The following is a 14,219-nucleotide window of genomic DNA, read 5'->3' on the forward strand; positions in this document are numbered from 1 at the left end:
TAAGGAGAGGAGAAAAGGAAGGCAAAAAGATTTGTATTGTCTGAGCCGCCAATTATTCTTTTGATAATCTACTTTAAACCATCAGAACATGGATAGCGCTATAATATGAACTACACTTACTTACAATGCTTACCCTACATTACTATCGCACACCGAAATATAAAGAAATAATAAATTATATATTACTAGCCAATGAAATATACATTCTTCAAATATAGCTGCAAACAGAGAGACATAAAATGTTACGTGAAACTATCATGGTACAGAGTTGCATGTGGAGAGAGATCTGCCTCCAGGTGGAGCACCCATTTGTTTGCATGTGCAAGGCCCTAAGGTTGAACCCAGCCCTACAGTTGCACATGACATAAAGAAGCTCAGCTCATGCATCCAGCCTGACTCCACGTCCAGTAAGATGAAGTCAATAACTTTACCAACCTAAGAAAAACCATACACCTAGAATGAGGAAGAAGGTAGGTTTTATGTGGAGAAAAATAATTTAATAATGGTGCAAACTGCATGGCATAGAGGAGAAGCTACTGGAATAAGCCCAGAATCCATGGAGAGACATCGGGCTCCGATCCGAAGGCACCTACAGCAGATCACATGGGCAGCTGAACTTTGCTGACTCAGGCTTTCTTGGGCTCCAGTGCCTAGCCTAGCTAGCAGTTTAAGAAGTGCTGTCACATGAGCGACAGTGAAGTCATCTTGCCAAACTGATATCTCTAGTCTCATTTCCAAAGTCCTTCTCTGAGTAACAACCTCACTCTATCCCCAGTGCCTTCTTACCCCAAACTAGATGACTTCTAAAGTCCTAGGATTTTAGACTGGGTCACAGCAATTTATTTTCAGAGAGTTTCTATGACTGCTATATTTGTAAAAAAAAAAACAAAACAAAACAGAACAGAATCCATGTAATTGAAGTTAACTGCACATACAGTCTGTAGTGTCATCTAATCTTCACAAATTAATTTTCTTCTTAAAAAGTCAAAGTTCGGGCTGGAGAGATGGCTCAACGGTTAAGAGCACTTGACTGCTCTCCCAGAGGTCCTGAGTTCAAATCCTGGCAACCACATGGTGGCTCACAACCATCTGTAATGAGATCTGATGCCCTCTTCTGGTGTGTCTGAAGGCAGCTACAGTGTACTTATATATAATAAATAAATAAATCTTTAAAAAAAAAAAAGTCAAAGTTCTTTTACTTTATATTTTTCAGAAAAAGATCCAATGGGTATTTCCCTTTTAAGTTTTAAAAGAATTTACAGTTAAGCCTTTTAGCATTAAATGAGTCAGTTATACCTGACAGATTTTCATTTAACTTAGATTATTACCAGGTATTACTACAGAATCCTTGTCAATTCAATTCATAAAGTAAATGAAGCAATTACCTTTTGCATCATAATTTGATGTTTCTTGCTCATTGTTGTCTGATATTTTATCTCTTGACACTTTAATAAGGTAGAGATGTCTTTCTCCAGATTTGGAACTGGATATCAAACAAACTTGGGCTCTATTCATCGCAACCTGAATAAAAGATGGTCAGAAGCTCTAGTCCATGATGTTCACAGTGTGACCCATTGAGTAGCACGAGCCAGACTGAAGACTCCTCAGCAGATCTCTCTACATTCTAAATGCCTGAAGGTACGATGATTGATTTATTCTCCTTATCAAAGGAGTGGCAGTCACTATAGTCATTATGAGGGGTGTCATCAGTGCAGTAGCTATGACGTGCAGCGCTGCACAGTGGGTGAATCCTCGACACTTCCTGCAAAACGGACTAGAAATGGATGCAGACCTCTTTTTGCTCAACATTTTTGCAAAATGAACCATTTTAATATACACGACTGTTATAAGGCTAATAACTGGTAATACTATTCTCATATTTCAAAATAAGTAAACTTAAGGCTTTATTTCACGTTTTCTATGATCAAACTTACATTATCATGTAGCATGTCCAATCTTAGGGCTGGGATACAATTCAACAGCAGAGCCTAACGCATGTGAGGCACCGGAGTTGATCCTCGAGTGTTATAAAAGCAGTTCCAGTCATGTATTACTAATTTCTAAATCTTCTGTATTTATCTGCCTTTCACTTTAAAATGTTTGAGTTTAATACAGAGGAGCAATTACAATCACAAAGCTATAATCTACTTAAATCAAAATTTAAACATTATAAAAAGAAGCAAGGCTACGAGAACATCACCACCCACCTTTAAAAGCATAGCAAGCATGGTTAGCAGGGTATCCAGATAGCCGTACATTTTGCCTTGTGAAAACAATAGAGTAGAACGATGGAGCAGTAACTTCAGTTCCTGAATAGACAAGCACATGACAGAGAGTAATAAAATGTCTTTGCGATAATGGTTTTATTTGTAGAAATAATTTTTTTTAGAAACCAGACTCTATGAACATTTGCTTTAAAAAAATTAGCACGTTATAATAATAATTAAAATCTAACACTTTAAAAGCTAAAATTTGTATCTAATAAAAAGTGATTAAGCTTAAGACTTTTCAATGGCTTTTCAAAGCCATTCCACTTGGAGGCTAGGAAACGATCCACCATGCAAGCGTAAAGACCTGAGTCTAGACTCCTAGAACCCAGATAAAGGCCAGGCCAGTGGGCTTATCCCAGTACAGAAGGGCCCTCAAGCTCACTGGCCAGCCAAATAGATGAGCTTCAAGTTCAGTGAGAGACTGTCTCAGTAAAGAAATGTATGTGGAAAGAAATCTAGGAAAGATACCCATGTGTGCTTCTGACATACAAACATGCACACACACACTCACACTACCTAGTACATACAACACATCAAAACAAACAAAACGCCACTAACTTGAACACTCAGTGGAACAGCTTTGGCTGTAGCTGTGTAAACTTGAGGCAAACACTCAAACAGCAGCAGATGAGGAGAACTCCACAGACTCTGCCCAGAGAAGCGCCCATGCGGTGTGGCCTACCTGCTGTGCAGCATTCGCGTCCTGGGCTAAGGTGTCTGGGTCATACATGGGTTCTAGAGCTTCCAGAGCTTTCTCAGGGCGCCCCAGCTGCTGCTGAAGGATGGAAAGCGAGATCCTTGCATCCAAATGGAGTGGAGCCAGGTCAACCACTTTGCTGTAGCTTTCAGCAGCGCGCTCCATGTAGCCCAAGGCCTTTAAACACTCTAAGACGTCAAAGATGTTCAAGTCTCAAGTGGAAACTGGCCAGAACGATTCCGTTCCTAATTTAATTAGTAACTTATTTTATTTGACTTCACACCACAGTCTCACTGATTTGCGAGCCTCCTGCACCAGCCTCCCAAGCCTGGGTCACCAGTTTATACTGCTTCACCTGGCAGTGTTTTTCCCATTTTAAGGAAATAACAGAGTGACATAAGACAATTATAACAACAAAGGAATGACTAATATTGTTAGCACTTACTTTAAAGCAACTATCTTATTTTCTAATCCAATGATCAATCTACTGATCTTTTTCCCTATCATGCTAGAGATCAAACTCAGAGCCTTATGCATTCAAGGCAAGCATTCTATGGATAAGCTAGATTTCCACCCCCACCCATCAGAATTAACCTGCTACAAGGCTATAAATAAGTGTCTATATTCAATTTGGTGTGTCTTTATTCACTTAGTACTATGCTTTAGGCATTCCCCGTGTCTTCACTGGCATTTTTTAATGTTACATAATAATCAAAATAATTACTTACCCATACTAACACAGGGCCTGTTTCCAAAAGATTATGACTGGGAGGCCCAACTTAATCCACAGACGTGTTTACTATGGCACAGTGATTATTCAAAGTATTAACTGTCTACGTATTTTAAAATTAGTATTTTATAAAAGCTAGGGTACTGGCTTCTTCTAATTTGGCGACAGGGAGCTAGCTTCTTCCTCCCATCATGAGCCCACAAAGATGCGACTCTCCAGTTCTGGCCTCTCACTATCACATATCCACTTCACTCACATTGTTACTGGGCTTCCCAGTTTTGTAACTCCCCAATATCAAGTCACTCCCATGATCCCACTCCATGCCTCAAAACAAGTCCTCAGAAGTGAAATTCCTCCAGTCCTCCATCAACCACTGGTTTTTTCTTTGCATTCTAGCAACCCCAACACCAATCTAGGCCCTTTTCACTGCAATGACTTCCTAAATACTTTGCCTCAGATTGTTTCCTCAACTGTCTCCTTGCATGTGTGGCTCAAACAGCAGTGAAAAGCACATGAACTACTTTCTCCCAAAATAACATTAAAATGCATTCATAAAAACGCTTTAAAAGATCTCGTCTGATCTCGGAAGCTAAGCAGGGTCGGGCCTGGTTAGTACTTGGATGGGAAAAACGCTTTAAAAATAATGTTGTCCTATCTGATAATATAGTTCTATACTGTATGGTATGACACATGAAGGATGGGTATTTAAGGGGCACGTACATTATCACCCTAGTTGTTTGCAGCAAGGTCAACATCATTAGGTAAACGTTTTGTCCTCTAGAGAGCACTGTGGCTTTGATCTTTTTAATGTCACTTACGTCAGAAGATCCTGGCATTCCTTAAGTTAAGGGATTGAAGTATTTTGACACGTAAGGGCAAGCACTCAGTAGTCTGGCAAGACAACTTAAATACTAGTCTTACACCAAACCCAGAAATGCTTGTGCCAATATTCTACCATGTTATAATGGCTACCGTGTTGGGAACATAAACTCTTGCTTGGCTATATGATTAAAACTGTTTCTCTTAAAAAAAAAAAAAAAAAAAGTTTCCCTTCCACCACAAACATATTACCTGCATGCCGAAGCCACACTACTGCAAGGTTGTATCTTTCAGAGCACACCAGGGCACTGAGCAGGGGAAGGGCAGAGTTATATTCACCAACATCCAGAAAAGCTTCAGCAACATCAAGGTAGAGGTCGCCCATATCTTCAGGATTCTGTTCCACCAGTGTTGTCAAGAGAGGCTAAACTCCAAATAAAACCAGAGGCCAAACATTACAAAAACCACACCTGTTTATCAGCTACATGACATGAGCCAAGAAGCAGCGCAGACTAGCAAAAGCAGCTTATTTTCTGCTCATTTCTGTACTTGTTAAAAAGCCTGACACTTGCATCATGTGCATCACACACGTGCACTCATCCCTTCATCTGTCTTAATGCATGTGTGGGACTAGAAGGTCAGCAGCACTCTGAGAGCCTTCCCTAACAGCCAGCCTAAAGTCTGGCTCCATGTGTTGGCTGATGTTCTGAACAGCTAGTCCCTCATTTCTCACCCAATGTCACCCCTCAGGTGACTACCCTACTAAAAACTTAGCACTTTCCTCATTCCTACATTTTGTATATTCCTTGTTTTTCTTCAGAACACTTTTTACCAACTGATAGCTTGCATGTTTTATGAACATGCAAAGATCCATGAAGGGAAGGATTTGATTCCCAATGTATCTTTTTATTCGATGAAATACTTGCTCCAAAGTCAGAAAAAAGAGAGTAGTTATAAGAATTTTCATAGACTGCCTGAGGGCAAATCACAGCTTCTCATGTTTGGATGGTTCTCATTCTAAAGTAAAATCCAAGCCCAATTCCAAACCGCTTTGTTTTTATGAGCTATTCCTATGAAAATAATCTGATGCTTTACTGTGCCCTCCCCATTACTAAGAAATGTTAGTCTAAGGCCTGGTTATAATTTCTAGAAGGAGAAGTATGCCCTAATGGGAGGGTTTTAGCACTCTCCCACAGGGCAGCTCTCCGCCTACTTACATTGAGAGGCTCGAGGATGTTGAGATGGACCAGGCAGACCATCAGCTTCACTGTGATATCTATTGGCACGCTGTCAGGTATAGAACAGGTAACGGTCTCAGCAGCTGGGGAAACATCAGACAAGGTATTCCTACGTGTGAGCTCGGGATGGAAAGCCAGCTAAGGCAACTCCAGCCTGACCACAAGATCCCAGTCAGTGCTCACTTTGGTCAAAGTCTATTAGCAGCTTCTTATCCCTTCAGTCTGTCTTCTGTTTGTACTTATCCTGCCTCTCTTCCTGAGATCAACTCACATACAACTTTCTACACAGCGTTTAAATGATAAAACTGACCAGATATATAAAGCTCTGTTTAAATTCTTGTATTCCAAAGCTTCATTTTAGAATTTACTGTCGAGACACTTCTAAAGGGGTTAAATACTTTTCTGCTTTCTAAAATTTCATTACAGCAACATGACTTAAAATTCTGGGAAATTTAAGGAATTCTAACCTACAAATAATTCTTATTTTGCAAATTAAATTACAAATCAGTTTGTTTCCATTTCATAAAACTGTATAGGATATTAGTGATGTGCCTTTGGCAGTAGAATCAAATTTAAAGTTACTTAAAATAATATTTCAAATATCATTATATAATAACATGTTTTACAGAATTTGCCATTGACAGTCTAAGTTTACCAAGCCATAGGAATATGGCTTAATTAGGAGACTGTTAACAGTGAACTCCATGTGAACTCTACACAATTTTCCTACCATGAAATTTTGCTCACTTAAGACCTAAGCTCCCTGAAGACACATCCACCAAGTCTACCTGACTCAAGACAGTGGCATCTACAGTTACTCACCTACAAAGGACTAACCAACATGGTCATTGTAATGAGCTCTGTGACATCTAAACTGGGATTCTACTTAGACGTGAGTTCTATATTACAAATACTAGCATTTTGGTCTATTGTTTAACATGGTCTGAATGTTAATATTCATGTCCTTAGAAAGAGGCCTAAGGGAGCTTGGTGTCCTCACAGCAAGATGGTACCACATCAAATCTCTCATGTCTTGATCTTAGACTTCCAAGCCTCTAAAATATTCTCTATTTGTAGACCATGAACTCTAAAGTATTTTGATATAGCAGCCCAAATAACTATTTAACAAAATACACTTACCGAAGATATATTTGGTATAGATTTATAAAGTAACAACCTTGGTTTCTACATCTAATTGAAAGTAAATGTCAATTTTCTGTTGACTGTAAAATGTCTGTCTCAAATCAAGACACTCTAGACACTTGCAAATCATAGGTCTGCAAAGCCACAATCTCAATAGTAGATAAGGCAGAATTTGGATCAGGTATACTAAATGGTGAGCAGGGACTCAGGAAACCACAGGAACAATCAAACAACTGCAGCCTGGGCAAAGCATTCAAACAGGCCAACAACGTCAGTAATGAGGAAGGGGCTTTAGTCATGAGAGAGAGCATGCAGTCAGTCCCTACAGCACATGCAGTACATTACTAGATAACACCTAATTTCACATTACTTATCTTTGAAAGGGCTTGTCTTGCCAAATACGGAGCATGTCCATATAGTCCTGGCACTTCAGCAGTAGAGGCAAAAGCAGTAGGATTTCTAATTCTAGTGCAGTTTGGGCTACCAACAAGCTTACCTTTTAAAATCAAAACAAAAGAACCTTGGTATGGTAGCACATGCCTGTAATTTCAGCACTTGGGAGTTAGAGGCAAGAAGGATCAGGAATCCACACTCATACTCAGCTATCCTGAATGTCTGAGGCCAGCCTAGGTAGACTACAAGAGACTGTACTTCAAAGGAAAACCACAAACACACTCGACAAAAGGCTGAGGATGTAAGTCGGATGGCAGAGTGCTTACCTAGCATGCAGAGATACCCAGCACCAAATAAAACTAGAAGTAGTGAAAATCCAGTAAAGTCAGGGACAAGAGACTCAGAAGTTAAAGGTTACCCCTAGACACACTAGGGCCACAAAAATGACAAATTTTGCTACAACTCAAAGGAAGTCACACATGTTAACATTTTCACAGAATAGGTTGATGCGTGTGGTGCAAAGATCATACAAGAGCTAGAAGATACCCCACGAAGGCACAAAACTCCTCAGCTCTATGACTTTGCATAGTGAGCTTTTAAACAGGGCAGGACAATCATAGCAGTTTCTCCCTTTGAAAACTACTAAGTTTACAGTAGAATTTTCAGTAGTGGATCACTTAAAGCCCCTTAGGAACACCTAAGGTTCTGATCTATTCAGTAGCTCTCTCTCTTCTAAGAATAAATAAGGAGCTGAGGATAGAGATGCACACCTATAATCCCAGCATTTGAAGGCTAAGGCAGGAGGATTGCCCTGAGTTTGAGGCCAGCCTGGGTTACACATAAGTTCCAGGTTAAGCTACAGAGTGAGATCTGGTCCCAAAAAGAAACAAACAAAACAGAATAAAACAAGTATAAGTAGAAGAACAGGGACCAGAGAGAAACGGGCCAGTTCAGATGAGCATATCAAAGCTAATCCCTCAAACCACTTTTTAAGATTGCTTATTTATCTCAGTGTCGAGTGTTTGACCAAGCACAAGGCTCTGACTTTCAGCCCTAACAACACAAAAACAAAAGAAGAAAAATTACGTAAAAGACGATATAAAAAGACTAGAATTCCACTGCAGACAATGCTCTGGGAACTTTACCAACTCCAGACCCCACAATATCTAACAAAAGAGAGTTATGCACATGTTCCTGCATGAAGTTAACTACAACCTTTATTCTCTTCTGAGGTGCCTTCTTCCAAAGTTTCCTTTTCCAGGATAATTCCAGAAAAATCTGTAATTACCTTAAAAAAAAAGGGGGGGGGGGAATATAGAGAAATAAAAGTTATATATAAAAAACTTTTATGAATATTTATTTCAAAAAGTTTTTACAACATAAAATACTATTAAAAAATATAGTCCTTTGGAAATAAGGAATTCTAACTGTGAAACTTTAACATTATTATATCATGTTGACTAAAAACCAAAGATTATCAGTCTGAACACAAACCAACCTACTTTCTCCAATAAGAATAGCTCTACTGAGCCCTGCTGCCTTTGGGCGCTACCGTGGCAATACCACTCCTATTTCACCCAGAATCTAGCAATCTATTACTTCCTCCTAGTCTGGATATAATTTAGTTTATAATTTAAATGATAATGCTAATTTCTAAGCATTGCTGGAAGACAAGCACGCTTTAACCCTAAGACACATGAGCATCCCTACCTCCAAGGCTTTGTCATACTGCTTGTTGGAGATATATAATTCAGCCGCTATGTTAACGTCTTCCATGGAGACTAAACCTTGATGTTTTGAGAAAGCTTCTTCAATTATGTTAATAGCTGAAGTGCTGTCATTGGCTTCATAGTAACTCCTAAAAAGGGGAGTGGAAAGTGAATGCATAGTTAATGCTGATTATAAAACTCAGTGTCTTGGTTAGGCCCTCTAACAATTCTAAATTCTCTGAATTCTAAAACATACAACATACTATACTTATAGTTTTCAAACTTGTTTGTGACAGCTGGCACCAGCTGCTAGCAAGAGAAAGAGGGAGGGTTGATGCCAGAGGAGGAATGACGGTTCCTACAGTAAATGTGGCAACAGTAACGCTGTCACTCCATCTGAGTTCAATGTACAATAATACTAATCCTTAAATCCAGAAATATACTTCCTATAACCCTGACCCTGCAGCTCCAGTAGAAAGAAGTGAAAGGTCTTCACGACGACCTGATCCATCTGCCTATCACTTCATCATCTCTAGGACTAAGCCTCAGTGTTGCTAAAGAAAAAACTACGAACTATGAATGGTCCCTGGCTATGGAGGATGAGTTCTCATTCTTTGCAGCAGGAAAGATGTACAGTGGTACAGACAATTAAACTGACTGAAAGGTGCCTGGCATGCGACAGCCCAGTCTTCCACATTTATCAAAGTTTAAAAAGACTTGGAAACCAGACTGTTCCTCAGTATTCACAATAACATTTATGAACAAGGAAACCAGTCAACTAGGGGTTATGAGTGGCTTAAGCCCAGGTCCTCCCTGCACACATATGCCTTCTGTGTCCAACTGGATACATGTGCAGTAAGGCAAGTGTCCCTGAGGACATTTTAGAGAGAGTCCCCAATTTCCCATCTTAGCCTTATATGTAATTGGGGGTGCACATGATTAAAATCAGATACATTATGGGAAGGGATTATGCATTATGCACAGTAAGAAAGTGAACATAGAACCTAATCTACCAGTCAAAATAGAGCACTGCCCATACTATGGCCTTTAGCAACCAAACTCCTTCCCTTGACTCCCAAAAGGAATAACAGGGGCACTTGAGTACTTTCTCACCTGTGTGGCCTGCAGTTTCTTTCTGATCTGTATCATCATTTATCGTTATTACTTTTTCACTTTTAATAAAGTCTTCTTGCTACTGTGTAGACCCTTATTTTCAATTCTTTGGTTAGGGACTAAGAAGCCCCTCCTTGCTCACCACTGCTAACATTACCATTTAGCCAAAGAAGATCTCCAGGCAGCTAACCTCACCGAGGCTCAGCTTTTGTGCCATGGGAGCAGGCTGCAATGCTCACACAGATGACTATCCTGCCTCACTGAAGAGCTTTCTTCAGGCGTCTAGAATACTATGCTCTTCATTTCACCCTTGCACCAGACATTTCCATCTCTTGGCTATCTCCTCTCTTTCCCCTGGTGTCTGAATGCTGGAGCCAGCCCTTCCTACAGCTTCTTTCACCATCTTTTCCTCCTTTCCTCCCACATATTTGAGCACGTACACAGTCCTCACGTCAGCACATTCATCTTTAGATGAACTTTTAAGCTACACTGAGAATATGATTACTTTTTACTACCTCCTATTTTTATCCCGATCCAACTATGATTTTCCCTCCCGACTATCATCTCAGTAATTTTCTAACTAGTCTTCCTATCTCTGCCCTTTTCACTGTTCAATTTTTGTTCAAAAGAGCAACCAAAATTGAGGCACTTAAATTTTAAGTTAAGTCATGTCACTTTTCTACTCAAAGCCTTCAGTGGCTTCCAAACTATTCAGAGTAAAAGCCCAAGTCCTTACCATACCCCACAAAGGCCATCGCTATGCTCCTCTGAAAGCTCTCTGCTGTGTTTACCTTAATGCACCTGCTTCCACCTTGTTCCCTGAACACACTTGGCTCCTCTTTCCTAAGAGCCAGCTCCCTTCAGCCAGGACCACCAGGAGACAGGGAATCCAGTCCTTCACTAAACTTGTTTTTAAAATAACACACTCCATACTTAGTACGACTATCCCTTTTCTTTTCCCTATTTAATTTGTTCCCATCACTTATCAATGTAATCTATAAAGTATCTGGCTGTTTCTGCTTGCGACCTATTCCTTCATAGGGCTACAACCTCCACGAGAGAAGAAAACTTTTAACAGGTGCTTGGTTCTGGGCATCCTGGTTCCTTGTACAATGCTTCTGTGTAAGATACACTGAATGAATACTTCTGGCGGGCAAGGGCCAAAGCAAAGCCCAATCAGTCAGCTGGCCACTGCCACTCCTCACATAATATACAAGGTGTGTGTGATCTTCAGGGCATGCCCTGATTCCTCAGCTCTACTAGACTGACCCCTGCAGTCACTACAGATGAACTGCAGATAATAATAGAGTTGATAATCTGGGCAGACCCTCAGTGCTCGTCAGCCAGCAACTTATTAGAGTTGCTTCTCTCACTTGTAAAAATATAACTACTGCTCCTATATGACTTCCCTGTGGGGGAAGGGACAGTTCACAGTCGAAAGGCATCAGAATACAAGTCAGGAGATTAATGGGATAATCCTAATATGCCAAAATCACGACAGTTAACCAGAATAAAAAGGCTGCACTGTGCTCTTCAAACAGAAAGAACAGCAGAAAGGATCTCTTAGCCAAACACTTCCTGCTTTGTTCTGCAGCACAACAGAGAAGTAAATGCTGTATAGAATACTCTAAAGAAAGCCTGTGACAGTGACAAGTCACTTAACATACTGTTCTAGACTGACTCAAAATGATTATAGAATATTCTAGATTACAAACATTTCATTGACACATCTGCAATAAAAAGAAAAACCATTTTAAAAAATCACAAATCTATACAACTTCCCTAAGTTAAAGACGTCTGAGACCTCACGTCTCAGCTTCTGAGCATTGGAAGTACAAGCTTATGGACAGAACTTTCTAAAAAACCATGCAGTTGACACACAGGAAACCAAAAAACACTAAAACAAAACAACAAAAACCCGCTATAATTGGATAAATATAAAACACAGACGACAAGAATTTTCTTTGGACCTTAATGCAAAGTACACTCTATTCAAATAGCCTTGATTTGCAAAATGCCTAGGAAGGGCACATATGCACATATGTACACTTCAATGCCTAGGAAGGGCACATATGCACATGTCTCACTTCAATGCCTAGGAAGGGCACATATGCACATATGCTTCACTTCAATGCCTAGGAAGGGCACACATGCACATGTGTTTCACTTCAATGCCTAGGAAGGGCACATATGCACATGCTTCACTTCAATGCCTAGGAAGGCACATATGTACATGCTTCACCTCAAACGTACTTGGCCATATCTCTAGCCAACTGCATGAAGCGTTCCCCATCAGATGGAGACAGAAGATTTAAAATGCGCCTATAGCCATCCATGGCCATTTTATGATCACCCATCTGTTCGTAAAGGCTTGATCTCTCCCACAGGTAACGGACATTAGTAGGTTCGTATTTAAGAGCTAGAAAGAAAAAAGAAGAGATAGCAAATTACATATTTATCAAAAGAGGTGTAACTTACCTCAAAAGTGTAATAAACATTTTCCCAATAAAAACAAAAAAATATTCTGGAATAAATCTATCTTTACAAAAATTCTTGACTGGGCTTGACCTAGTTAAGACCTAAAACCAGACTTTACTTTCTGCACTAATTCTTCTTGGTCACTCAAGTCACAAAACATCAACAGCCTGACAGCAACACTGAGCTCAGTAGGAAATCTAAGCTTTGTCCAGCCACCTAGTTTTACAAGTAAGTCAAAAACAAACATGAGAGCAAAGGTTTCCAGATACATGCATACAGACTATAAGAAACAAGTACGGGGTTGGGGATTTAGCTCAGTGGTAGAGCGCTTGCCTAGGAAGCGCAAGGCCCTGGGTTCGGTCCCCAGCTCCGAAAAAAAGAACCAAAAAAAAAAAAAAAAAAAAAAAAAAAAACAAGTACATTTGGACTAGCAGAATAACTCAACAAATGCAAGAAACAACCTATTATGTACCTAATAGTTCTGCAACACTCCTCTATACCTCAGGGGAAAGCATAAAAGACGATGTGGAAAGACTATAGAGCTAGAGGGCCTGGATGCCTGCTGTGTATACCCTAGACAGGCCATGGAAGATGCAACCTTTCATAATATGGTTACCTAAGCAAGACCAGAATAGTGACAATACTAGTTGATAAGCCAAAATGGAAAGGGAAATTCTGCATGCTTCCACCCCTAGATGTACAGGTGATCAATGGATACAGAGAAAAGGAAAATCAGCCTTCTCCAGGGAAGAAGGAGGTACTGTCTATCCCAAGTGGTCACTCCTGGACACGTATACAGGTAAGTCGAGCTAAAGGGAGTTACAGGTTCCATGTACACACGAATGCACATTAATAAGCAAGTGAGCATGAATTGAGACGGTGGCATGAGAGGACTAAGAAGCTGGAGAGGGAGAAGAAGGCAAAAGTGATAGAGGAACAGTTCTCCAAAAAAAGAGTTTAATTTAAAAAAAAAAGAGAAATAAATACACTTGGAGTAACAACATAACCCAAAAGAATATGTACTAATGACCCATTGTGTAACACCTAATAAAACAAAACAAGAAAAATATTTCTTCCCATTTACACAAGAAAAATGTCATTACCTTTTGTATAGCAAAAAATAGCCTGCTTAATATTATCTTGTTCCAGAGACATTTCCGCCAGCCTAACCCATTCTTCTGTGTCACTGGGATTTAAATGTGCAGCAATCAACTCAAACTGCAACGATTTCTCCATGTCACCTTGATCCTCGTAAATCATGGCAAGCGTAGAGAATGGCTCATAAGCCAAAGGAGCTATAATAATAAAAATAACATAAAACAAATCTCACTGGAGAAAAGAATAGGCTTACGCTGGTATTGATACTACAGTTCAAGCTATAGATTCATTTTCTACTAACTAAATTCTAAATCATTCCAACAGTTATAAAAACAATTCAACATATCTTTAAATAATACAAAACACTTGTATTTGCTTTATTTTCAAACATTCTTAGCCGTTTATTATTTACTTATTTTTGGGATGGACTCTTGCTACCTAGCTCAGGCTGACCTCAAACTTATTTGTAAACCAGGTTGGTCACAAACTTGAGATCTCCCCTAGCTCCCTAGTCATTTAAAGCATTATTTT

The 14,219-nt window shown here is 39.7% G+C and overlaps 1 protein-coding gene across 3 annotated transcripts in view; it reads right to left on the minus strand.

The window, feature by feature from the left end:
* Gtf3c3 (general transcription factor IIIC subunit 3) overlaps positions 1 to 14,219 on the minus strand; it is a 34,420-nt gene that overhangs the window by 9,357 nt on the left and 10,844 nt on the right. For 2 of the 3 annotated variants that reach the window (XM_087566581.1, NM_001108239.1), the window contains 9 exon segments: positions 13,694 to 13,885; positions 12,366 to 12,531; positions 9,001 to 9,148; positions 8,506 to 8,578; positions 5,734 to 5,837; positions 4,769 to 4,940; positions 2,953 to 3,155; positions 2,208 to 2,309; positions 1,386 to 1,521 (listed from right to left, as the gene is read on the minus strand). In XM_087566581.1, the coding sequence (XP_087422707.1) occupies positions 1,386 to 1,521; positions 2,208 to 2,309; positions 2,953 to 3,155; positions 4,769 to 4,940; positions 5,734 to 5,837; positions 8,506 to 8,578; positions 9,001 to 9,148; positions 12,366 to 12,531; positions 13,694 to 13,885 (1,296 nt within the window). 3 annotated transcript variants of the gene reach the window in all.

Source organism: Rattus norvegicus, chromosome 9 (genome assembly GCF_021556685.1).
Source record: "Rattus norvegicus strain SHRSP/BbbUtx chromosome 9, alternate assembly SHRSP_T2T, whole genome shotgun sequence".
In the NCBI taxonomy this organism is placed as follows: domain Eukaryota; kingdom Metazoa; phylum Chordata; class Mammalia; order Rodentia; family Muridae; genus Rattus; species Rattus norvegicus.